We start from the raw sequence: 27288 nt of genomic DNA, 5'->3' as shown, positions 1-27288 counted from the left end.
AAAAATCATTAGATATGCCGATGAAGCAGTAGGTTTTGCAAATAGCTTAGCTTAGCTGATTTGCAAAGAATAATCTCCAGCGTATCAGATATGAGTGGGAAAAATGGACTTTATACGGAGTATAAAGACTTTAGTAAGAGAAAATGGATTTTATACTGGAGTTTACGTGACGTATTTAGTGAGCGCGAAATATTAATTAAAATCTTCTATGGAAAAATCGGGTTTGTGTCATGTTTGACTAAAGTTTTCTAAAAATGAGGTGGAAATAAAGCGATACTGGTATTGGATAAGTGTGAAGCATTCACGAAAATGTGATAATAATTGTTATGTCACTCTAGCAGCACATTTTCTATCGCGCTTGTTCAGTTTTCTGTGGACTTTTCGGAGGTTTTCTGAAGACTAAAATAAGGTGCATTTATTTTTGACCAAGAATTCATATGCAATACGCAAATTTGCATGAAGAAATTGAGTCGGTCTTCTTTAAGTAATAGATATTTTCATTCACGTGACCGTGAATTAGTGCACTTAACGTAAACCGAGTACCTGAATTTAAGAACTTCCGAAGGCTGTAGCTCGAGAATAATAGTTTTTCAGACCTAGGTGCCATGAAATTTTTTAATCTACTCACTGAGGACTACTGTTGACCAAAATTTCGTTAAATTTGACCGGCAGCACTTTTCCGTAAGGAGTGTTGTTGCGGGGTCCTTTAGGCTTTCTATATAATTATTTATTTTAAATTCACTTTCAAAAGTAGTCATTATTTCACCATGCATACACCAAAGGGGCTTATTTTGGTCATTTTGGATTGTATTATTTAAAATTGACCAAAAAACCGGATAAATGCCATTAATTTAGATAACTTGAATAACCTTGTTTCTTAGTGAGTTTTAGTCTTAGTTACGAATTGAAAGTGGATTGGAAACCCTGATAAAACTATTCCCGGACTTGAAACATTCTGACTTTTATTTTTTTTTGTTTTTTTTTTTTTTTTTTTTTTTGTTCAAGCTTGTTAATCTAATAATCGAAGTACTTGTAATAAGCTCTAGCCTTTTTACATTTTTGGTTAGAGGCAACAGAATCTTTAGTTTATTTTGGATGATCAGCATTTCGGTCATTTCTTTTTTTGTTTATCGTCACTAAAAATCTATGACACGACTCATGTAAGGACGAGGCCCCATTAGTGCGTTGCGACGTCGCAACGGAACAACGCATCGGGACGAGGCCCCATCAGTGCATTGCGCTGCGTCGCGTCGTTGCGAGCGGTGTTTCAACGAATCAACGGACAAGGGTGTTCTTCGATGGCAGTGTCATCTCCAGGCAGTTATGGCATACAATGCGTTGTTACGTTGCGACCTCGCAACACAACGCACTAATGGAGCTTCACTCCTGTGTTGTTCCGTTGCGACGTCGCAACGCAACGCACTAATGGGGCGTCACCCCTGCGTTGTTACGTTGCAACGTCACAACGCAACGCAACACAGCTCAATGCACTAATGGGGCCTCGCCCTAAGAACACCCCTATGTTCGTCGATCCGTTGAATCATCGCTGGCAACGATGCAACTCAGCACAACACACTAATAAGGCCTCGACCTAACTGGTTAATTTTATTTTATCTCACTTCTGTAGTCCATTGAAATGTTACATTTAGGTTTGCATTTCTTAAAGGAATCAATTTTTTTTTTAATGTGTAGAAACTTAAACTTCAAGATTTTGGTGTCGCCACCCTTGTCCCCCGGCCCCGATCTTGGAATATGGGGTGCAAAGGGGTTTCGCACTGTATCTCGTAAACGAGAACCCCTACAGAAAATTTAATTTCACATAGAATGTAGCAAATTAAATTTTCTACAATTTTATTTTCATTACTTTTTATCGTAAAGTGACCAACAAAAAGTTATAAACAAAAATAAGAGAAAATTTTGTACCAAGTTTCCTTTTGGAGGTTATAACTTTTTTTTCGTTCATTTCACAATAAAATAATATAGCAATTTTGTAGAGGATTTTTTAACGAACAATTTCCGCAATAAATTTGTTTATTTTTATTTATTTATCTAGGCTTTACAGCGCTTCAAACTTGACCAGATTCTCGAATGCTCATACGAATACAATAAAAACAAAACGTTAGGCTTACTTTTTATCTATATATTTATTTATTATGATTTTAAGATTCCTATACTATTATTAAGCTATTTTTGAACCTTTTCGGCGCCACCTATGAGGCAGAGTCTGGAGGCGCGTTTTTTGTGTGGTATCCCCAATAAGCCTAATCCATAGACAATTTCTAGACAACATAAATTATTTATTAATATATGTTGAAAAAGATCTATCATAGTTATTATTTTTTCATTTTTTTCTATGGTCCAGGCTGCGAGTCAAGATCTGAATCAGTATCCGAGTAGAATTTTTGTGGTATAATGAGACTTAGCGTTGGCGTCATTATCGGTAATTCATCTTGAAATTCGTTTTTTTCAATAATTAATGTTGATATGTCCACGATGTTGCTGCAGCTTAAACCACCACAATGAAGGCACACTGCTAAACATTTGAGGTCTGCTTTTCGGCAACCACGCGCACTTCCAGTTTCCATTGCATCTGCAAAAGATGAATTTCTCATAAGAAAAGATAAGTTCGGGAGGTACTGGAGGCTTGGAAGTTTAGATTGTTATATTTTTCCATGCTTTATCCAGCCCCAATCTTCTGGATCACAATGTTTACCGAGCCAGGACTGAACCTGGTGATACACTCGTAGTCTGTGGAAACGGGCTACATCTTGTGTTGGAGGAAGTGAGAAGAGATTACATGCATTTTTTGTCACTGTCTTAGCGAATCTTTTGTATCTCAGGGTTTCCCGAGAATCGTCTTTATTTCCGCCATATAAAGAGACAAAAAAACGTTCGCCAACAACACTGAGTGAAGATGGCTTGACGTTCCCACTGACAAATAATTTTCCCCAGAGATTTCTTACAAATAAAATAACCACCACTCATGATGCACGCTTACAAAAAAGTCAAAGTGCTTATCTAATCACAAAAATATAAATTTTACCCAGTAGACTCTCAATAGTATTATCTATAAAACTCAAAATACTTTTCACAATTTTTAATACGGCCGCACGTGGTAAACTAGGTATAGTCGGTTCGCTAAACTCAGACAGAAGTGGCTAGTGATTTTAGTCTGTAATTTTCTTGTTTTTTGCCAATTTTGCCAAAATTGGCAAAATTACTAACTATTTAGTAATTATTTTTTTGCCAATTTTACCAAATTGGCAAAATACTTACTAAAATCACTAGCCAGTTGTGTCTGAGTTTAGCGAACCGACTATAGCACAACTGTAAGAATAAGAATAAGTAGAGGGGAACCGACTGCTGTGCTACCTAGGATAAATTATAATAATAACAGTAATCGCAGGCAGGTTTGTAGTCCGGTACGGAAGAAAAATGACGTAACTGCAGTAATTATCTTCTAAAATACTATGTACAGATGATACAAAAACGACTGAACTATAACAATGTGCTGAGTCACTATTTCTGTGTCCATTTTTTCAGAAAAAAAATGGACACAGATACTAACAAACTGGAGACTAAGAGAGAACAGGCGAGGAGTAGGCAGACCGCAGAAGAGATGGGCAGATGATATCAAACAAGTCGCGGGCAACAGTGGATGAGAAATGCCAAGAGTAGAAATCGATGGAAGCAAATGGAAGAGGCCTATGTCCAGCAGTGGACGAACACACAGGCTGAAGAAGAAGAAGAAGAAGAAGAAGAAGAAGAAGAAGAAGAAGAAGCAGAAGAAGAAGAAGAGTCACTATTATAGGTAGCTGAGTCGTTATTGAAACACACGCTATGTTAGACCTTGTTTCAGATGCATAATGAGGCAACTGTAGATAGGGTTTAAAAAGGGGGGATTAAATTAAGATAATGAATTTCGAACCAATATCGATGAAAATAAAAGCCATCGTTGTCAAAAAAACGCTATACCGATGTTCCTGGACGATTACTCTTCATTTAATCCCTATTTTAAATATTAAAAAATCGTTTTTTTTTTGTTCTTCTGAACAATTTTGCATTTTGCGATTGCGTCATTCTTCTTCTGGACCGGCGAATTTGTCCTCAAACAATTACTTGAGCCTTTTCTATACGCTTAGGGTTCTAAGTTTTAGTGGGGAGAAAGGTCAAAAATAGTTTAATAATAGCATAGGAATGTTAAAATCATAATAAGTTGTATGAATAAAAAAATATATACATAGAAAAGTAAGCCTAATGTTTTGTTTTTATTGTATCCCTAAGAGCATTCGAGAATCTGGTCAAGTTTTGAGCACTGTAATACCTAGATAAATAAATAAAATTAAACAACTTTATAGTGGAAGTTGTTCGCTAAAAAAGCCTCTACAAAATTGCTATGATGTTATTTTATTTTAAAATGAACTGAAAAAAGTTATAACCTCCAAAAGGAAACTTTTTAAAAAATTTTCACTTATTTTTGTTTATAACTATCTTTTTTGTTGGTCTTTTGACGATAAAAAGTAAGAATATCAAAATTGTAGAAAAATTAATTAGCTACATTTTATGTTTTATTAGATTTTATGTAGGCTTGACGGTTTACGAGGTATAGCGCGGAACCCCTATGCACCCCTTTTCCAATGTGGCGACCCCAAAAACTTGAACTTACGCTTCTATTAAGCCCCACTACAGATTAAACTAATAAAATTGACTCCTCTGGCAAATGCAAGCTATGGCCTAAAAAATATAACATTTCAATGGACTACGGAGTTTGCGATGAATATAGTGGCACACCTAGCGTATGAGATATGAATAAAAATATGGCATCTATATGCCTAGATAACTAGACTATGCCTAAAATCTACTAAATAAGTAGGTAGAAATAATAAAAACAATTTCTAATCAATCGTTTAACCAAATTATTATCTGAATCTAAACGCCAACGATTAACCATCAACGCATACATGAACAAATTATTAAATTTACAGAAATGTCGTTAAGTTTAATGAAATAGTACATTGTTTACCGGGTAGGAAAAGCTTAACATTCCTGGACGACTGTGAAGATTGCTAAGTCGAGGCGCAAGCCGAGACTTAGCAACACAGAGTCCAAATCGTTTAAAATTCGACAGATATTGATTGATTTAAAAAAAACGCGATAATTTTATTCCCAAATAAATGGTGCTTTGAAATTCCTAATAAAATTACTTGGGTTACTATGAAAACGTATTGAGGTTGAATTGTCAAACTTGACGCTTACAAATTTAATTGCTGGTGTTCTCGAAAGTAAAATGATAAGTGATGATGAAATTTCCATTCCTGGGACTCCTCCAGAGCTGGTTGAGGCAGTGAATACTGCTTCATTAGAATTATTGCCAAAGAAATCAAGAGAAAAGTACGAAAATGCATACAGACGTTTTATGGATTATCGCATGAGTAAAAATACGAGTTCTTTCTCAGAAAATGTTGTAATGGCATACTTCCTAGACCTTTGTTTAAAGATGAAATCTTCAACATTATGGGCCAATTATTCAATGCTGAAGTCAACCCTTGCACTTAAACACAATGTAGATATATCTACATACTCAAAACTTCGTTCTTTATTGAAACGGCAAGCTCAAGGTTATAGGGCAAAGAAATCTAAGATTTTAACGAAGGAAGAAATTGAAAAATTTATGCAGGAAGCTCCAGATAAAGAAAATTTAATGATTAAGGTAATTTACAAGGTTTTAATAGCAATGTGTTTTCTATCATTTATGTAGAACACTAACAACTGTACGGAAATATCATTTCCTTACAGTAAGGAAATGACATTTCCTTACAGTAAGGAAGTCCTGACTTTTTCTTCAAGAAATTTTGACAGGAATGTCAAAATTTCCTGGCGATTTGCGGAAAATATACCTTTCGTTATTATGCTGGATACATCAAGGCAGTCATAAATATCATTTAACACTTTTTTATTGGATTTGTAATATTTTTATCAGATTAGTTGATATTACATTGAAGGTCAAAGTTATAAAATTATTTGTTGTATATAGGACAAAAAATATGTGCATTGTTTGTATTTATTACCTTGATATGATTCACCCCTGCCTGGTGACGAATTTATATCAAACTCTCATTAATCGTAATTAATATGGATATATTAAACAATCTAATTCATCTACTACATCTACTTCATAGATTATGACAGGGTTTTCGATAGGATCAAATTAATATAATAAATTGATGAAATTCTCAGAAACAAAAGTCAGGAAGAATGATATAGATACAAGATCTACCACAATTTAGGCAGCTGCAGTAAAAATTGGACGTGAAATATCCGAAGAAGTGGAAATAATAAAGAGAATTGAATAATATTGTAAATAATGTATGGGTATGTATGGGTAGCGGGTAGGAACTCCTTTGGACTTGGACAGTCCTACCAGGGAAAGTGAATCAATCCCTGCCCTCCGCAGATTCCAGGAGTTTCCTGACCTGGGAAACTAGTACCTGGTTAGGGTCCTTTGTCCAAGGTCACAGATGAAGACCACAACAATATCCACGGCGAAGAACATCTTCGATACGGGGTGTATGCGGAAGTGGCAACCCCCGATTTTAGGGTTCGTATAAAATTAAAGGGCAGGCGATACTCTTAAGCTGCAGTGAAAGCAAAGGGGCTAGGAGAAAGAACACTCCAAAATCAAACCCTGCTCCTCCAAGTTGGGGGTTGAGGCATCGGGCTAACCCCTCGGTACTCGTCAAAAATCTAAAAGGTTAAAAAATCCAAAATCCGGCCTCGGAACAGGACTGATATACGACGACGAAAAATGCTACGGAAAAGGAAAATGATTTTTGCGACATGGAACGTCCAAGGGATCTCAAAGAAAACTTAAGAAGTCTAAGACAGACATAGCTGTTATTACGGAGACCAAACGGAAAGGTCAAGGATCGGAAAATCTAGGTAAATACGACCATTTCTACATCGGAGTAACAGAGGAACGTATAGCTTAACAAGGAGTCTCCATTATGGTACACCGTCGCTTATAACATGTGTATAAAAGGATACAGAATGACGATTTTGGGAGTATATGCAATCAACGACGATGCTATTGTAAATATGAAAGATAACTTTTTCGAACACCTGAGTGAAGAAATCACAAAGGTGGGAAATACGAGAGAAATAATAATCCTAGGAGACCTCAACAGCAGACTCATTAATAAAAACAACAACTACAGAGTAGTTGGCAGATATGGAGAAGATAACACAAACAATAACGGAGATAGGTTAATAGATATCTGCGACCAGAATGGACTTAGAATAATGAATGGATATTTCCAGCATAGAAATATTCATAAATATACGTGGACACGGGAAACACGCAACTTAAAATCAGTTATAGACTATGTCATTCTTAAACAAAAAAGTCGACTGAAAACAACAGATGTGAGAGCATGTAGAGGACCAATTTGCGGCAGCGACCACTATCTCCGACGTTCAGATATTTCATTGTCACCGAAAATAGAAAAAGACGCGCCGCAAGATAATCATTCAAATGAACAGCTCCGACAAGTACGATACAATGTGCATAGTTTACACCAAGAAAGTGTTAAAAACTTATATAAACGTAGACTGGAAGAAAAACTAATTAAAACGGAAGATAATACCATAAATGTGAATTAGTCATACGAAAACATCAAATAATGTATACAGGCTGCTGCCTTAGTAGCACTAGGGCGATATGAAAAACCGTACATCGAAAACCGTATTGGTGGGATCAAGATATTTCGCAGGAAATAACACAGAAAAGAGAATTGTGTTAAAAATATCTGAACACAAAAAACGTGTAAGACAGAATACATTATAAAAGAATGCAAGCGAGGGTCAGAAGAAAAATATGTCAAAAGAAAAACGAATCCTGGACAAAAAAGTATACCATGTTAAATAAAAGGTGGAAGCCAAAGTTCAGAAAGTTGGAAACTATTAAAAAATTTAAGAGACGACCATATCACCACAAACTTGGGAAGGATACTTTGAAGATTTACTAACAGAGACAAGAGAGCCCTTCAAACAGATACAATCCAACGGTATACAAGGCGTCAGGTTGATAGGATCACCAATCAGAGTAAATGAGAGAGAAGTCGAAACCATAATATATGTAAACAGTTGAAGAATGGCAAATCACCTAGCCCAGGAAATATAGCTCCGGAACTCATCAAATATGGACCTAAAGTTCTAATTAGGCGGCTAATACAACTTTTCCAGCAATGCTTAAATAACCATGAAATACCTGAAGAATGGAAAGTGTCACATCTGAGCACAATCCTCAAAAAGTGAAATAAATCAAAACCTGAAAACTATAGAGGAATTGCAGTCACTAATAGTATCAGCAGAATATATGGAAAACTTATTAAAAATCGAATAGATGAAGAATACCAAAATATGGCAGCCGAAGAACTGGCTGGTTTTCGCGCAGGTCGATCTACAATAGATCATTTTTTCTCCATTACTCAGATAATTGAAAAGAAAGTTGCTCGTAGCCAAGAAGTCCATCTGATGTTTGTAGACCTTAGAAAAGCATATGATAGTGTCCCGCTGGTTAAATTATGGGAGGCACTGGAGAAAACAAATGTAAATATAGAATTGGATGAAGCCGTAAAAACGTTGTAGTGCCAACAAACAACAAGAATTAAAACGGGAAATCTCATAATACCTGGATTCACAGTAACTAAAGGAGTAAGGCAAGGATGATGTATCTCAACACTATTCAAAATATACCTCGAAGCACCACTCAACAAATGGAAGAAAAAATGTAAGAATGTAGGCATACCACTAACGGACTCAACTTTGTACACACTGTGCTTTGCGGATGACCAGGTGATCATCGCACAGGACTCTGAAGATCTTAGTTACATGATGCGAAAACTATTAGAAGAGTTTACAGAATGGGGCCTAGAAGTGAATATGGAAACAACTGAATACATGAGCCTCCGAGTAGAGGAAAATCAAGAAAATCAAGAAATAAAATTATGTGAAGACTAAAAATACCTGGGAGTAAAGATCACTCAAGATGGAAAATTAGATGCAGCTATTAAGGAACGAAATATACAGAGAAGGAAAGGCATATCCTTACTGAACAGCATACTGTGGGATAAAAATATTTCTAAGGAAAATAAAAGAAGAATATATAACACTATAATAAAACGCACCACAACAGATGGATGCGAAGTTTGGCCCCTAAAAGACAGAACAGAGAAAATGCTTAGAGCAACATCAGGACGAACAACTTAGCTGGTACAGATACGTAAGGAGAATAGAATCCCAAGACAAATCCTCGAATGGCAACCAAGAGGAAGGCGCAGACCAGGAAGGCCTAGAAGAAGTTGGAGAGAAGGAGTTGATAGAGAAATCAGGGACAGAGAACTCGAGGACGATATATGGAATGACAGAACGAGATGGATATTGGAAATTGGAAGACGTCGAAGAACGTTGTAAACCGATTTGTTCGGCCTGATTTAGTTGCTAAAAAAATATTCCCGTTGCCACAAACTTATCTGAGAAAGAATCGCTTTTAAAATGCTTTTGTTTGCTTAATAGATATGTTGACCGTCTGTTTAGTAGTTTTTACATATTTATTATTTTTCTTCTTCTTCTTCATCCACAATGAATATTCAATTACCTATGCTTGTTTATTGGAGGATTGATACCTCTATGGAAATTTGTAACTCAATTGTTCTGATATTGCTGCTCCACAATATTTCAGTAATTCATTTGTTATTTCGTCTTGAAGTGCAGCTTTTCTGATCTTCAGATTTTCAAGTGTTTTTCATGCTTCTCATGTACTTATATTAACATCTTCATTTTCTTTATTATTTATTAAATTAACAATGCACCTAATCTTCAGACTAACCAGCATTTTACATTTAACTTAATCTACTACTGTATTGTCCTAGGTGTTCCCAACGGTTTACCTTAGAATCCAATAATTATTGTTGCACACTTCACTGTTGTGGGTAGGTTCACTGCCCGAATTTAAACTAACGTTTATAGATTTATCACTATCACACAAGTTCAAAAAGTTTGGTGCGTTGGAGCCTGCGGGCTAGGTTTTGATTATCTAAAAGTTCTAACACTTCCTGTTTGTATCGTTGTGGAATCGGTTTTCGTGACACTTGACAATCTTCTTAATTTCTTCTTTAATTGTTGCTATACCAAGTAGGTATAGGTCTTTGTTGCGATAGGTCTATCCGATGTAGGTCTTTATTGCGTAAATACCATGGAGCGTTGACTACGTTGCTTAGTATTCGGTTTTGGACTCTTTGAAGATAAGTATAGTTATTCTCGGCAGGCAGGCATAGTACCCACTAGTACAGCCCCATAACTGTAAACCATAGAACCATACTGGTTGGACCATTTATTTGTAAACTAGTACCTTGTTTTGATTGTAAATTGTGAACTTCTACCTAATAACCAATATAACTTCTGGTATTTCAGTGTTACTTCTTCATTTTTCTTTCTTATGTTCCTGTCACTTTAATTTGCTATCCAAATGTAGCCCTAGGTATTGAACTCTTTTCTTGTATGGAGCGATTTTATTGTTTATTCTAGTTGGCTGAGAGTTTTATTTTTTTGTAAGTTCAATTGATATGGGTAGATCTATGATGGGAGACCGGAGGCGTAAGAATACTTTTGGGAAATATTCTTTGGGAAAGGTCCCACAAGACAGCATTACTTTTGATACCGTAGATATCTGGGATGAGTGAATTTTCCCCTTAGAGGCAGTGTGGGCCGTACGGCAAAATCTGGTAATTAGACAATAAATACATGGGTTTTATATAAAAAAAAAAGGTATCCCAATCCTTGATTGATGGCGTTATAAAAGTGTTATGGAGTAGGATATATGAAAAAAGCTTTCTGGCAAATAGTAAACAAATTAGATTACTCTTTGGAGAAACAAAATCGATAATCAGTTCTAATCAAAGAAATAATACGAAAAACGAAGAAATAATACGTTGGGGACGCCACTGTTGAAAATATATTTGAAATTACAGACAAAAAGGCATGGAGCCAAATCTATTAACCATATGAAACTTGAATTAATGAAAGTTATTCAGTTAAAATAATATAAAACGACAAAGGTATTGAAATCGAACAATGAATGCGATAAATGGTTTGTTTAAATTCTATCATGAAGATAGTAATGCAGGTAATATTTCCTTTAACCCGGGAGCAGTCGCGCCGTTAGAAAAAATCTAACATTTTATCCTTTTCCGTGATAACTTGATGAAAAATTTTGCAACATAACTTTCCACTCGTAAGTGACTCGAGGAAGATCTCTTAGGTATTTTTCGCTTAGGTATTATTCGCTAATGCTTAGGTATTTTTTTATTTTTTTTTAATCTTTTTTTACTTTTTAATTTTTTTGTGGAATTTATGGCTTTGGTGAGAACTAATTAGCTTTAAAATTGTTAGGAATATAATATTTTTAATATAAGAAGTAAATAAAGATGTTATAAAAATCAAAAATTGTTTTAAATTCGTATTTAAATTCATATTGTTAGATTTAATCTAATCGCGCGACTGCTTACGTGACAGAAGTGAGCGCGACTGTTTCCGGGATAAACATGTAAGTTTACTTAACGAACACTAATACATATTATCATCATACTGTTAGTGTAAGAATATCTATCCTTTATCATACATTTTAATCACTATTTAAACTGTATTATTACATTGTACTTTGGGCTGAAACGATAAGGTGTGTCAAAAAATACACCTATCTATCAGTGATGGCATTAGAATTATGTATTATAATATTTACGGATCAAATTAATAGGATAACACTGTAAGAGACTATTCCCCGTTTGAGTAGATAATAACGCAATACGGTTGCAAGCAGTAATATAAGAAAACTCAAAAAGAAGATGCAAATTTCAACTGCGTCAGAAAACCTAAAACAAGTGAGCTATTACAAGACATATCTTATGTCTTCTTCTTCTCGCTATCCTTATGCCCTATAAGAGCGTCGAACAATCTTATTCCATATGAAAGAATAAATGCATAGTTTGAAATTTGTTAACATATTTAAAACGATAAGAAAAAACGGAAATATCTCTACGAATATACAGGGTGTAACAAAAATACAGGTCATAAATTAAATCACATATTCTGGCACCAAAAATAATTCGATTGAACCTAACTTACTTTAGTACAAATATGCACATAAAAAAGTTACAGCCCTTTGAAATTACAAAACGAAAATCGATTTTTTTCTATAAATATATCGAAAACTATTACAGATTATTTATTGAACATGGACATGTGGCAATCCTTATGATTCTTATGGCAGGAACCTCTATAAAAAAATTATAGTAAAATTTGTGCACCCCATAAAAATTTTATGGGGGTTTTGTTCCCTGACACCCCCCCAAACATTTGTGTACGTTCCAATTAAATTATTATTGTGGGACCATTAGTTAAACACAGTGTTTTTAAAACTTTTTTGCCTCTTAATATTTTCTCGAAAAGCTAGTTTTTATCGAGATATTTTGAATATTTGTCAAATTCATCACATATTTGTATACGGTTACGTACGATTATGGAGACCTGGTATTATTATGAAAATTTATTTATAATTTACATTTTTAGGTATATTTTGAACCATATTAAAAATAAGTCACATCTCGATAAAAGGTGCCTTATCGAAAAAACACTAAGAGGCAAAAAAGTTTTAAAAACAATGTGTTTAAACTAATGGTACCGCAATAATAGTTTAATTGGAACGTACACAAAAATTTGGGGGGTTTAAAGGAACAAACCCCCCATAAAATTATTGTTATGTAAACATATTAAAAACGAAGCCGCATCTCGATAAAAACTGGCTTATCGAAATAATACTAAGAGGCAAAAAGTTTTAAAAACATTTTGTTTAACTAATGGTACTTCAATAATAATTTAATTGGAACGTACACAAAAGTATGGGGGGGGGTTTAAGGGAACAAAACCCCATAAAATTTTTATGGGGTGTACGAATTTCACGGATATTTTTTTAAGATGCTCGATTTTCAATAAAAAATCTCAAAGAGTTTTCGATATATTAAAAAGAATCAATTTTTATTTTGTAACTTCAAAGGGCTGTAACTTTTTTATGTGCATATTTTGTACTAAGGTAAGTTAGGTTCAATCGATCTATTTTTGGTCCCAAAATATGTGATTTAATTTATGACCTGCATTTTTGTTACACCCTGTATATTTATATTCACCTTCTCTAGAAAACCAGGTAACATTCAAACATCAAACTTCTGAGCCATGTAATAAGTAGGAGAATATGCTAAATTGTTTTCACCCATTTTGAAAAAATGTGAAATCTTTGTATTATCCACGTCCGTCTGTCCGTCTGTCCGTAACCACAACTCCTCCGGCAATATAGCAGCTAGAATGACAAATGAGGTGTCAAATGAAAGCTGATAATCCAAGGATGGTACTAAAGGTGAGATATTTGACCTTGGCGGTCTGTCCGTCGGTCTGTACGACCGCGAATATAACTCCTCCATCATTATACCAGGTAGAATGACAAATGAGGTGTCAAATGAAAGCTTATAATCCAAGGATGGTACTAAAGGTGAGATATTTGACATAGGCGGTCTGTGCGTCGGTCCGTACGACCGCGAATATAACTTCTCCGTCATTATACCAGGTAGAATGACAAATGAGGTGTCAAATGAAAGCTGATAATCCTAGGATTGTACTAAAGGTGAGATATTTGACCTAGGCGGTCTGTGCGTCAGTCCCTCCGACCGCGAATATAACTCCTCCGTCATTATACCAGGTAGAATGACAAATGAGGTGTCAAATGAAAGCTGATAATCCAAGGATGGTACTAAAGGTGAGATATTTAACTTAGGCGGTCTGTACGTCGGTCCCTCCGACCGCGAATATAACTCCTCCATCGTTATACCAGCTTGAATGATAAATGAGGTGGCAAATGAAAGCTTATAATCCAAGGATGGTACTAAAGGTGAGATATTTGACCTAGGCTGTCTTTCCGTCGGTCCGTACGACCGCGAATATAACTTCTCCGTCATTATACCAGGTAGAATGACAAATGAGGTGTCAAATAAAAGCTGATAATCCAAGGATGGTACTAAGGTGAGATATTTGACCTGGGCAATCTTTCCGTCGGTCCGTAGGACCGCCAATGTAACTCCTCTGCCATTATACCGGGTAGAATCACAAATGAGGTGACAAATGTCAAAGTTTAGTAAGAATGACTCAACATTAGTAAATTCGTATATCAATCCACGCAAAGTTACACGTAAAATTCAAATATCGTCTTCCAGTTCTACTTTCGATTACTTTGTGTGAAAACCTAGGACTTACGAAGTCCAATTACTTGTTTTGTCGAGGATTATAACAAATTACTGTTTACAATTACCGCGAGACTTGAAACACTTCTGAAGACACTAAATAACTGCAAATCTACCGCAGATATCCACATCTCATTTATAATATTCACGGATGTATCAATCTGAAAGAGCAGCAACGATTTTAAGACACGTAACAGGTAGTAAAATATTAAACATCGTAGAAAGTGTCACATAAGATGACAACCCAACAGCAATACAGTTCATATCTGTCTTGGAGCAAACTCCCGACTAGGATAACTTAGGAGTCAAACATCAATGAGGGTAGATTGAGATTCAAATTTCGCTGATAATATTCTAATAAGGTATGCGGCAAAATAAACAGTACTGAAATTCGTATTCCTCAAATTTGCATGTGTCGGGCGTCAAAACGTACTGAGTGGTTTCCAAAGCGTCGTTATAACGTATGTGAATGCCATGATAATGTTAGGTGCTTCAGAATGGTTGTTTTTCAAAAAAAAATTATGGTGGAATACTATTTTGGGTAATACGGAAAAGGTCACGAAAACCGTCCAAGCTTAAAATCAACAATGTTTTCAGCAGGACGGGACAACCTGTCACAGTACCAGTAAGTTTTTTCGAATACTGCGTGATCATTTGGAGAGTTGCCACTCACCAGGATTAACGCCACCAGATGCGTACATATGGGGAATGCGGAAGGAGTCAAACAGATTTCGGAATTTCGGACTAGAGTTAAAGATTTTTTCGTGTCAAATGCAGTGGCGCATCTAGAAATTTACCTTCGTAGGCTAAATTTGCCTTAGAGGGAACTTCCAAAGAAAAACCAACCAAAAGATATAAAAATATAAACTCAAATTACATAAAACATAAATACATAATAACTTATAGGTATTAAGTTCCCTTAATTTTCCTAACTAGCGTGTTTATGGGGTTAAATTTGTCTCTCTGTGGTTTCGGTTTCATGTCAGCTAATATATTCTCACGTTTAAACAATTTTTTTCTTTAAGTTTAGACCTTGTGGGGGGAGGAAATTTCCTCATTTTCCCTCCCCGTAGATTCGACACTGGCCAGAGGGCATCTTTAACATCTGGTTTATCGGGAACGTGCGTCGTCAGGAATAATTTTTGCAAGGCTATATCATGGATACTAGATAAATAAATAGGCTTAAACAATTAAATATTGATTTCAGTACTGTTTATTTTGCCGCATACTGTATATACCTGGCAGAAGACAATAAAGTGTCTTTAATATGGGTGCGAATGGGATTAAAGATTAATACCAAAAAGGCCAAATTCATGGTCATCTCCAAAAACTTGGATGCACTTGAAAACTCCACCATAACACTGAATACCAAGTCCATTGAAAGAGTGAGCAAATTTAAATATCTGGGAACGTGGCTTTAAGACTGGGCATCGGACAGGGAAGTAAAATGTGGCGTTGAGCAAGCTCGACAAGCTTTGGTAAAATTCAAGAAGGTACTGACCTGTTCAGTGTTCGATCTTTAACTGAGACTAAGGTTTACTAAGTGCTACATGTGGTCGGTGCTGCTATATGGCGTAGAGGACTGGACACTTAAAACTAGGGATATAAACAGAGTAGAAGCCTTCCAAATGTGGCTTTTTCGCCGTATCCTAAAAATACCATGGACGGCGAAATTCACAAATTTAGATGTCCGTAAAAGAATCAACCAAGAACGCCAACTTTTCGAAACCGTCAAGAAAAGGAAAACGGCATATCTGGGTCATACCATGCGAAACGAAAAATACCAGTTTCTTCAACTTATAATCGAGGGTAAAACTGAAGGTCAGAGAGGAATAGGACGCAAGAAGATGTCCTGGATCCAAAACATAAGGCGATGGACAGGGATTAACGACATAATACAATCTCTGATACTCATTGCAAGAAACGGAGAGTTAATAGAAAATGTGATAGCTTACATCCATTAGTGAATTTGCATCTGAAGAAGAGAAGAATCTGGGTGCCGGGTCATGAAGGAGTACATGGGAACGAACGAGCAGATTGTTGGCAAAACAAGTTTCCAGAGAAATCTTTTTGTGTGGCATCACTAAAGATACTACGAAGGACGAGGTTCAGAAATGGCTGAATTATCAAAAGAGATGGAGAGCCACTAAAACTCAAATCCAAGCTAAAAAACACAATCAAGAATATTGATAAAAAACTCGAACAATTTGATGAACCACAATAAATGAGAGATCAAAACAGTCACTGAAATGGAGACTGGACATTTTCGTGTAAGAAACCACCTATACAAACGAGGTACGGTGAATGAGCCATGGTGCAGAAAGTGAGAAATGAAATTAGAGACTACCACAAACATACTATGTCATTGCAATGTGCTAAGTGATGTGAAGCAGGAATTCACTGGTCAACTGAGGTTTGAACCAGAAGAGATCCTAAAACTACCAATAAGAAAACTGTTGGCCTTCGTTGAGGCAGAACACAGAACTGATTAGAATTTAAGGAAAAAACAATGATGATACAGAGGCCACATACTAACTCGACTGATTTAAGAAGAAAAAAAAGAATATTCACGGATGAATCAATATGGAAAGCAGTCATGACCTTAAGACAAGTAACGTCTTGGAACAAACCCCACTAGGATAACTAGGAGCGAACATAAATGTGACGAGATTGAGTTATTCACATTTCGCTGACAATATTCGAATCTCAGACAGCTTGGCGTAAGCTCAAAATATGCTTACAAGTTAGCATGCCAAATAGAAGATAGTTCAAACTAAAAATGAGATACTGGGCAAATAAAAAAACTAAGTAATGTATATCTAAGATCCAATTATGCCCTATCATCGAAATAATTACCAAACTAAAGTCGAATGAACTAGGCATATAGCAAGAATAAATAATGGTAGGTAGAAAAAGGAGATATTGAATGCCGACCGAAAGCTAATAAAATATCAGCCATAAACTAGACGATGGTGATATAAAAAGATTGAGAAAATACAATATCAGAGTTGCTCAAAACTTTTAACGGAGGCCTATGTTTAACAGTTAATTCAACAGTTTGGCTGATAACCAAGTTAACGCTAGTATATAATATATAGTATGTTCGCCAAATATAAACAATATAGTGTTTTAAAATATTTTTTTTCTACATGTTAAAAATGCAATTTTTAGCACTCCATACGAGGGTTAAAAATGCTACTTTAAGGCACTAGTGCTTTAAAAATTTTATGGCACTGCAGTTTTTTATTGGCTTTAGGATAAGACCATGCGGCCAGAAACAAAGTAAGTAGTACATAATATAAACATAATACAAACAAAGCAATTATACATAATATAAACAAAACATAAATAAACATAATATTATATCTTATCTAAATTATCTAAATAGTAATCTAAGTTAAGGTTATCTAAGTCTGACCGACCTTTTTGTTAAGAATAGATATATTAATCTTAATAAACATTTTGGGATAAGGACAAGGGTTACACTTTTCTCATCCAAGGGTTTTTCTTATCATTTTTTATTAATTATTGATTACCTACATACCCACCCCACACGGTAAGGCAGGCATGTAGGAAATCAAAAGGAAAGACATTTAAGGTTACACGCCTAATCTAGTCTTCTATAACTTAATTTTACAGTCATATAGGAAAAACAAAATAAAATCAAAAATACGTTTATCACTCAGAGCCAAAAGATACATAACATTATAGGGACCATAAACGTTTAAACTTCTTACATTTTTTGTAAGAATGTCCGACTGATGTGTGTACTTCTTACAATTAAAAAATATATGATCTAAGTGTGCCGTTTCATTGCAAATATCACAAAAATTGTTATCAATTATTTTTATTTTGTATAAATGTGCCGTATTTTAATTTTTTCTACGAGCGTGCAAAAATGTCTACTTTCGCGCACGCGTTTTAGTTTAGAAAGTTTCACTTTTCCGCAAGCGTGTTACTTTTCCGCACGCGTGTTACTTTTCCGCACGCGGTTTTTACTTTTCCGCACGCGTGTTAATTTAGATATGTTAATATGGCCTTAAAGTAATTATAATACAGTATTTCTCATGATCATCTTTCAGTGCGTCACAGTTTTTCGATTTCTTTCTAACGCATTAAATTGTATGTGAACAGAAAAAAAGGCACGTCAGTGATTACATTTCGTCGGTGACATTTTTATAACATTTATTCTAGTTATTCTAATTGTCCATAGATGGCGCCATAATAAAAAAATAATTTTTTTTTAATTAGATAATAATATTACAAATATAATCTGTATAATTTATAAGACTATACAAATCAAAGAAAATACCATTTTATAAATGCAAGAAACACTTTTGATTTGTTTTTATTTCAAATTGAAAATAAAATGTGACAACTGTCAGATTTAACTAAAATGTCATGTTAGAATAAATGTCATAAATGTGTATTATCACGGACTTACCCTTTTTCCTATCATTTGTTACGCACTGGAAAATGATCATGAGAAATGCTGTACATGCAATAAACTAATATTTAGATATTATTTACTAATTTATTTCAAATATATCTTATTGTGTTCCTGTTTTAATGAAATTCGATGAAATAAAATTATTTTGACATAATATTCGAAAGTCAAATCGGTAGACAATAACAGTAGTTTTGAATCATCGTCATGGAAGATCGCCGTCGTGCTAACCCATTATATTAAAAGTTTAGTTTTGACAACCTTGTCAAAGAATTAATTTGTGTATGTATTTTCATATTAATTAAATTAATTGATTATTAAGATTTGGTAATTTTTTAAAGACTCTTAGAAAAAATATTGTTCCTAACTCTTGCAGAAAGTCTCTTTTCCGCACTCGACTGCTTGCCAAACTCCCGCTTCGCGTCGTTCGGCAAACTGCAGTCGCGTGCGGAAAAGAATGACTTTCTGCACTTGTTAGGAAAATAACTATATTTTGTATAAATGTGCCGTATACTGCAGTTCGTATTGACCGTATAGGCAATTTTGATGTAATGTCAAAAAAATATAAAAATGGAATGTCAGTTAAGTTCAAGTAAAAGTTTTTGTAGATATTGTCCCGTAATTACGTTTGTAGAAAAAATATTGTATGATATGTATGCGTGTTAAAAAGTACATTTTTAAGGCACTCATGTGAATTGCAGAACTCGCTTCGCTCATTCTGCAAACTTTCACATGCGTGCCTTAAACGTGTACTTTTAACATTTATACACCAGGGAAATAAGGCAAAAATATACCATGTTAGGGACACTTGAGCAGCCAGGTTGCAAATGGGTTTTTTGGGTACTATATACCTAATACATTATAAATACAAAAATGCCTGTCACAGTTTGGACGATAAATCAAGTTATTAACAAATAAGGGTCAAAAATGAGAGTTTTTTCGTTTAAATCGCCACAGGTAAAAATAGGGTAATTAAATGTCTTATTTATAATATTTTTCTTTTAGTAGATGAGCCAATGTTTAAAATAGCGTCCTTTGAATTTTGGTCCGATTATTTATTGCTTCGGATATTGCAAAATGAAACTAAAATTTCGAAAATAAACAATTTGCTATAACTTTTGCGAAAATGAATTTAGGACTTTCATAGTGCACGAAAAGTTGAGTCAAACAGTCCATAAAATGCACAAAAAAATTTAAGACGATGCGTCAATTAGTTTAAATTTTATTCAATTTATTTATCCCAAAGAGCTTTTTTTCGCAATGATATTGTTCAGAACATAATAATGATACAGCAATTCTGTGAAAACAACATGAAAGAAGAATAGTCATATTCTCAAAGCATTAAAAAAATCATTAAAAAGTCATTTTTATCACTCAGAAAACATTTTACTAAAATAAAGTCATTATTGGCTTATAAACAATTTGAATAACTTTGTTAATATTGACTGTAGGCTAAAACTACAATGGAATTTGAAAAACTGGTATTTTTATACGAATTTTCAAAGAAAAACTTTTCGCCTAGATTAATTACGGTCAAAGTTAGCCATTTTTTTTTATTTAATTGATGGCTACTTTGTTTATAACAATAATAAGCAACCTAACTAGAGCCATTTTAAAGTTGAAGATATATAGGTTATGTGTAAAAGTTTGAGTAAACTTTGAACCTCAACAGAGTGGTTAATAAAGCTTTAAAAATGGCGTCCGAACGGAATTAATTCGTGGACGGTGGAGGGGAATTACTAAAATACGTGCACTCAAAAAATGAAACTGATTCTGCAAACATAAGCTGCGATTAGTATCGCTGGAACTTGTTGATGGATTTTGATCATAATTTTTTTAATTTGTATGTACTCGTAGTCTTATAGAGTATGTTATGTACACACAACCCCACCTAACATTACAAAATGTTAGGGGGAACTTCCCTTATCACTCAAGGATATGAAAAATAGATTACGACCGATTCTAAGACCTACCGAATATACATATATAGGGTGAGGCAGATAACTGGCCTATTAGAAATATCTCGAGAACTAAAGGCAACAGAATCATGAAAATTTGAGTAAGCGGGTTTTGAGGGATGATCTATTAAATGAAAATATTTTCATCTCTTTGCAACTTCCGGTTATACCGGAAGTTGCCTATAACTTGGTTTTTTTAAATGTGACACCCTGTATATTTTCACATTTTTGGATTCTCCTCAATATCTTCTTTCTTAAAATATGAGATTTTGTAATATTATACAGGGTATTTTAAAAGATATTTACGGTTTTTTTTATTAATTTCGTAGCAACATTCACACCCTGTAGAATTGTAATAGTTTGACATTAAAAACTCTGCTTACGTTCAAGTGATTTTTAATATAGTTTATTATTGTTAAGAATTATTAGTATAGCTAATTTTGAAATTTTAGTATACAGGGTTGGTCGAAACTCAAAATGAATATTTTCTGAGTTTTCTTAAATAGAACACCCTGTATTTTAGTATTGTAATGAAATCATATTTCATAGTACTTTTTTATTTTATAAGTATTCTCTATACCTAACTGCTTTAATTTGTGAGTTATTGGTGATTCAAGCTAAACTTTAATTGCAACAAAAAATACGTAAAATTTTATTAAGTCGGCCGTGAAAATACTCAATCACAAATAATTTTTCAGAAATGAATACATATTAATCCAGACTGATCCTTAAAATTACCAATAATGGTTTAGCTATCAAAATACCTACGTAGTTAAAATTGTTGATGCGACTAACAATTAAGCACAAATTAAAGCAGTTAGGTATAGGGAATGCTTAAGAAATAAAAAAGTACCATAAAATATCATTTCATTACAATACTAAAATACAGGGTGTTTCATTTAAGAAAACTCAGGAAATACTCATTCCGTGTTTCGACCAACCCTGTATACTAAAATTAAAAATTTAGCTATACTAATGATTCTTAACAATAGTAGACTATATTAAAAATCATTTGAACGTAAGTAGAGTTTTAGTTGTCAAACTACTACAATTCTACAGGGTGTGAATATTGCTACGAAATTATTAAAAAAACGTAATTATCTTTTAAAATACCCTATATAACATTACAAATCCTCATATTTTAAGAAAGAAGACATCGAAGAGAATCCAAAAATGTAACAATATACAGGGTATCCCATTTAAAAAAACGAAGTTATAAACAACTTCCGGTATAACCGGAAGTTGCAAAGAGATAAAAATATTTTCATTTAATAGATCATCCTTCAAAACCCCTGTATTCCAATTTTCATGATTCTGTTGCCTTTAGTTCTCGAGATATTTCTAATAGGCCAGTTATCTGCCTCACCCTGTATAATTTCATAAAAATCGGTCAAGCGGTCTCGGAGGAGTATGGAAATTAACACTGTGACAGGAGAATTTTATAGATGTAAATATATAGATGGCTATTAACAAATAGGGGTTGGTGATAGAAGAGTGAAAATTAAGGGTTGTATGTATTTTTTAATTCTACATCATATAAAATTAAGGTAGATAATTTTGTCCAAAAAAATAAAAAAAAATGTCAGGGAGGCAACCCTTCTTATAATTTATGGGTATAAAAAAAAGATTAAAACCTCTTCAACGTCCTACAGGATAAACGTGTAGAATTTTATAAAAATCGACCAAGCCGTTTCGGAGTAGTATGGTAACTAACACTGTTACAGGAGACTTTGATGTATATAGAAGGAACTGCGAATTAAATAATAAAAGTGGCTAACTTTGAACCTAATTAATCTAGGCAAAAAGTTTTTTTCTGAAAATTCGTTTAAAAATACCAGATTTTGAAATCCTAAAGTAGATTTACTCTATAGTCAATATTAACAAAGTTATTCAAATTGTTTAGAAGACAAAAATGACTCTATTTTACTAAACTTTTTTCGGAGTGATAAAAACGACTTTTTAATGATTTTTTTCAATACTTTAAAAACATAACTATTATTCTTGCATGTGGTTTCCACAGAATTTCCATGTCATCATTATTTTCTGAACAATAACAGTGCGAAAAAAAGCTCTTTGCGATAAACAAATTAAATAAAATTTAAACTAATTGACGAATCGTCTTATAATTTTTTGTGCATTATATGAAATGTTTGACTCTACTTTTCGTGCAATATGAAAGTCTTGAGGCCATTTTCGCAAAAGTTATAGCACATTTTTTATTTTTGAAATTTTAGTCTTATTTTGCACTTTCCGAAACCCAAAAGGATCGGATCAAAATTCAAAAAGTGCCATTTTAAACCTTGGCTCATCTACAAAAAGAAAAATATTATAAATAAGATATTTAATTACCCTATTTTTACCTGTAGCGATTTAAACGAAAAAACTGATATTTTTTACCCTTATTTGTTAATAACTAAGTTTCTCGTCCGAACTGTGACGGGCTTTTTTGTATTTATAATGTATTAGGTATATAGTACCCAAAAAATCCATTTGCAACCTGGCTGCTCAAGTGTCCCGATAAAAACCTTATTTCTCTGGACTATTATATCATAAATAACTATTAAACGTAAAAGAAAGAACAAATCTGTTACAAAAACATAAAAAGAACAAATATTAAAACTATGAAAAAACTCGTTTGCAATAAAACAGTATGAGAAGAAAAAAAGATATTATGATAACCTCATATTATTTTCTACATGATACTGATGGTATTTCGGCTAAATAAAACAGCGAAAAGTTTAAATCACATAAATAAAAAGATCTTATTTAATTACTCACCCACAACAACAACATCCGCCTGTTTGGGCAAATCCCCTTCATTACTAAAATACTTTTTATTGGCGTATGTAATTATTCGCGTTTTCGTTTGATTCGAAACAATACTGTGAAATTTATGTAGTCTTAACATTTTACCTATTTGAACGTATTACTTGCACTAGTTTTAAGCGTATCGTTATTATTAACACAGATTGATTTCTTCGTTTAATAAACATAAAGCGGTTGGTTAATTGACTTGTTATTCTGTATAACGAGCACCATTGACCTCAGAATCTTTTATACGTCCATAGCGATAACTTTAGATAGCAAGCTTACTGCCTACAGAAGTGTACCTACACCGGGAAAAGTACTTCGTTTATCTCATAAGATGTGTGTATGTATATATCCAGAATATCTATTAAAGTTAATATTAATATCCATTCAGGTGCAAAAATAAAACAGGTGCAAAAAATTACGAGTTTTTAAAACTTAGGAGTTGTTATATTATGGCATATTAGTCCAAGGAAATAAAGATTTTCTGAGGACACTGAAATATCCAGGTAGCTGACAACTTTTTTAGTTATTGTAGACCTATAGGATGAAAGCCTATCTGTTACCTGCCTAGAGATCGGAGCCGTTTTCTAATTATCAAGAATTTATTGCAAAAAACGCGATTTTTTCGATTTTTGGCCTCCTATTAAAACGCTAAATAGTTTATATAAAATTACAAAATTAGATTTTTTAACATCGAATAAGCTTCAAAATGCCGATTTTTGAAAGTTACAAAGTCAATTTGTTGCCTCACAGATTGCAAAATAAGTAAAAATCGATATTTGTTAATAACTTTTACTAAAACTAACTTAGAACTTTAGTGTTTCACTTAAAGTTGGGTATTAGGATAATTAACAAACCCTCAAAATTTGAGACCCATCCATTTATTAGTTTAAAAGTTATTACATTCGTTTATCCCAGAGACCTTTTTTAAGGCAATAACATAATTCAGAAAATAATAAAGATATGGTAATTTTACGGATACGAAATGAAAGTAAAAGACTTATACTACCGACATGTATTAAAAAAAGATAAAAGAATGATTTAGTACAGTCAAAAACCTTTATTTGTCAAATTTTTGAAATTTTGTAGTTTAGAATCATTAAGAAATACTTTAAAAATATTGTCCCTAGAAATAGTGTATTGTACAAAAAGTCAGAAAAAAGACATATTTCTCACGAGCGCAGAAGTTTGTTGGCACGAGCTGAGGCACGAGGGCAAATCAAGCGAGGGAGAAATATGTCATTTTCTCATGTGTTGTACACTGTATTTTTTCTATGGATGCGGTTTTGTCAAGAGTTCAAACTTCAAAATTAAATAATTTAGGTGCTTTTAGGTATATTATATGCATAAATTGAAATAAAATACATATACATGTAGGTATTTGATATTCTTAAAATTTATATACCTTACTTTTTAAAATTCTAATTAACAGTTATTTTTGAACAATTTTGAAAGGTAATTCCTGGTAAGTTTTGCTTTAACACATCTGTTTGACAATATTAATTATTGCGTTTGTATTGTGCATGTTACCATGGAAACGGCGATCATATTATGGAATACCGTAGGAAACCCCATGAGAAAAAATATTTCTCACTGCAATGGCCGACTTTTCTCACTGCGTGAGGAATTGTTCGTTTTGAATGTAAGTAGTGAGAGATGTTGCACATTGTATAGCATCCATAGAAAAAAAAAATTTCTATGGATGCTATACAATCTGCAACTTCTCTTACTACTTACATACATTCAAAACGAACAATTCCTCACACAGTGAGAAAAGTCGGCCATTGCAGTGAGAAATATTTTTTCTCGCGGGTTCTATATATTATGATGGCCGTTTCCGTGGTAACATGCACAATACAAACACAATAATTGATGTTGTCAAAAAAATGTGTTGAAGCAAAACTTACCAGGAATTACCTTTCAAAACTGTTCAAAAATAATTGTTAATTGGAATTTTGAATCAATAAGGTGTATAAATTTTAAGAATATTAAATATCTACATATATACGTATGTATTTTATTTCAATTTATGCATATAATATACCTAAAAGCACCTAAATTATTTAATGTTGAAGATTAAGCTGTTGAAAAAACCGCATCCATAGAAAAAGTACAGTGTACAACACCTGAGAAAATGACGTATTTCTCCCTCGCTTGATTTGCGCTTGTGCCAACAAACTTCTGCGCTCGTGCGAAATATGTCTTTTTTCTCACTTGTTGTACAATATACTATTTTTCTACAACCACTATTCAAAATGCACTTTTCTGCACAGTTTTATGTTAACAAAGTTGATATTTTCCCACAGTATAAGATATATGACATTAGTGTGCAGAAAAGTGACGTTTCTGTGCCGGAAAGTTCTTTTCTGCACAGTACCGTTACATTCCACAATAAAATCATAAATATAATTATAACATGTTTTGATGAAATGGTTTTATTTAAGATATTAGATTTGATAGTGCATTTCAAAAAAGAACTGATTTAACTCATGTCCGAGAAATCTGCAAAATTCGCTACTGTACCACATTATTTTTGAACTTTAATTTGGTATTTTACAAATGACTACCTCATTCTGATGAAAGTGTAGACAAATATATAACCTGTAAGACAATTATTATACTTAATTATCGAATAGAAATTAAATTATGGATATTACAACTGTTTTATTTTACAATTTTATTCTTAATAAATATTTTATAATTATCAATTAACCAATAAAGATTTAGCAACCTCAGCAAGATACGTCGAAGAAAGTAAGTATGGTGGGAATCTGTGACTGCATAAATATAACGTCAAATATGACATTATTTTATACTAATTATTTAAAATAGTTTAAATTCAAACAAATTAAGGCAGGGCATTTTTTAACTGATTTCTGTTTAATTTGTTTGGGTATAAGGAATTTAAATTGATTAGTAATAATTAACACGTTGACGGACAAAACGTCTATAGACGTCTAATTTCCATCGATGTAATGTGACACAACGTCTATAGACATTGTATTCTTCCCTATTCTACTATGCAAAATACATATAGCGTCACAACACTTGCTTATACATTTGATGCACTGTCCGTCAACGTGTTAAATAGAGTTTAAAATTTGTAATTTATTATTATAATAAATCTTCGTTAGGAAATTGTGATTTTCATTTGTTGTAGAAAAATTATAGTGTGTAACACCTGCAGAAAGGTAATTTCTCGCTCGTTTGAATTGTGGCATTCGCTTACGCTCGTACCGCAATTTTTCAAACACGTGAGAAATTAGTACCTTTCTGTATTTGTTGCACAATATACTATAAATATTATACATTCGAAAAGCTAGTATTTTAACACGAATTTTCAGATAAAATTTACACAAAAAATACGGTATGGGGCAAAATAAACGGTACTGAAATTCGTATGCCTCAAATTTGTATGTCTCAGGCGCCGAAACGTACTGAGTGGTGTCCGAACGTTGTTATAATCTATGTGAATATCTTGTTAATGTTAGGTGCTCCAGAATGGTTCGCCGTTTTGCAGAAAAATTTTTATGGTGGAGTACTATTTTTGGTCATACGGAAAAGGTCACGAAAACGTTCCAAGCTTAAAATCAACAATGGTTTCAGCAGGACCGGACAACCTGTCACACTGCCAGTGAGTCTCTTCGAATACTGCGCGATCATTTTGGGAGTTGCCACTCACCAGAACTAATGCCACCAGATGCGTACATATGGGGAATGCTGAAGGAGT

At 33.6% G+C, this 27288-nt stretch overlaps 1 protein-coding gene across 1 annotated transcript in view; it reads right to left on the bottom strand.

Annotated features, from left to right (window-relative positions):
* The window catches only part of LOC126884307 (sarcosine dehydrogenase, mitochondrial), an 81146-nt gene extending 57326 nt beyond the window's left edge, over positions 1 to 23820 (bottom strand). Inside the window, exon 1 of the mRNA XM_050650244.1 lies at positions 23526 to 23820. Within this exon, the coding sequence (XP_050506201.1) occupies positions 23526 to 23655 (130 nt within the window). The 5' untranslated portion in view covers positions 23656 to 23820. The remainder of the gene's footprint in view (positions 1 to 23525) is intronic.
* Positions 23821 to 27288: the final 3468 nt, after the last annotated feature.

Source organism: Diabrotica virgifera, chromosome 5 (assembly GCF_917563875.1).
Source record: "Diabrotica virgifera virgifera chromosome 5, PGI_DIABVI_V3a".
Classification (NCBI taxonomy): domain Eukaryota; kingdom Metazoa; phylum Arthropoda; class Insecta; order Coleoptera; family Chrysomelidae; genus Diabrotica; species Diabrotica virgifera.
Note: the sequence above shows the minus strand (reverse complement) of the source record. Positions and strands in the feature narration are given on the sequence as shown.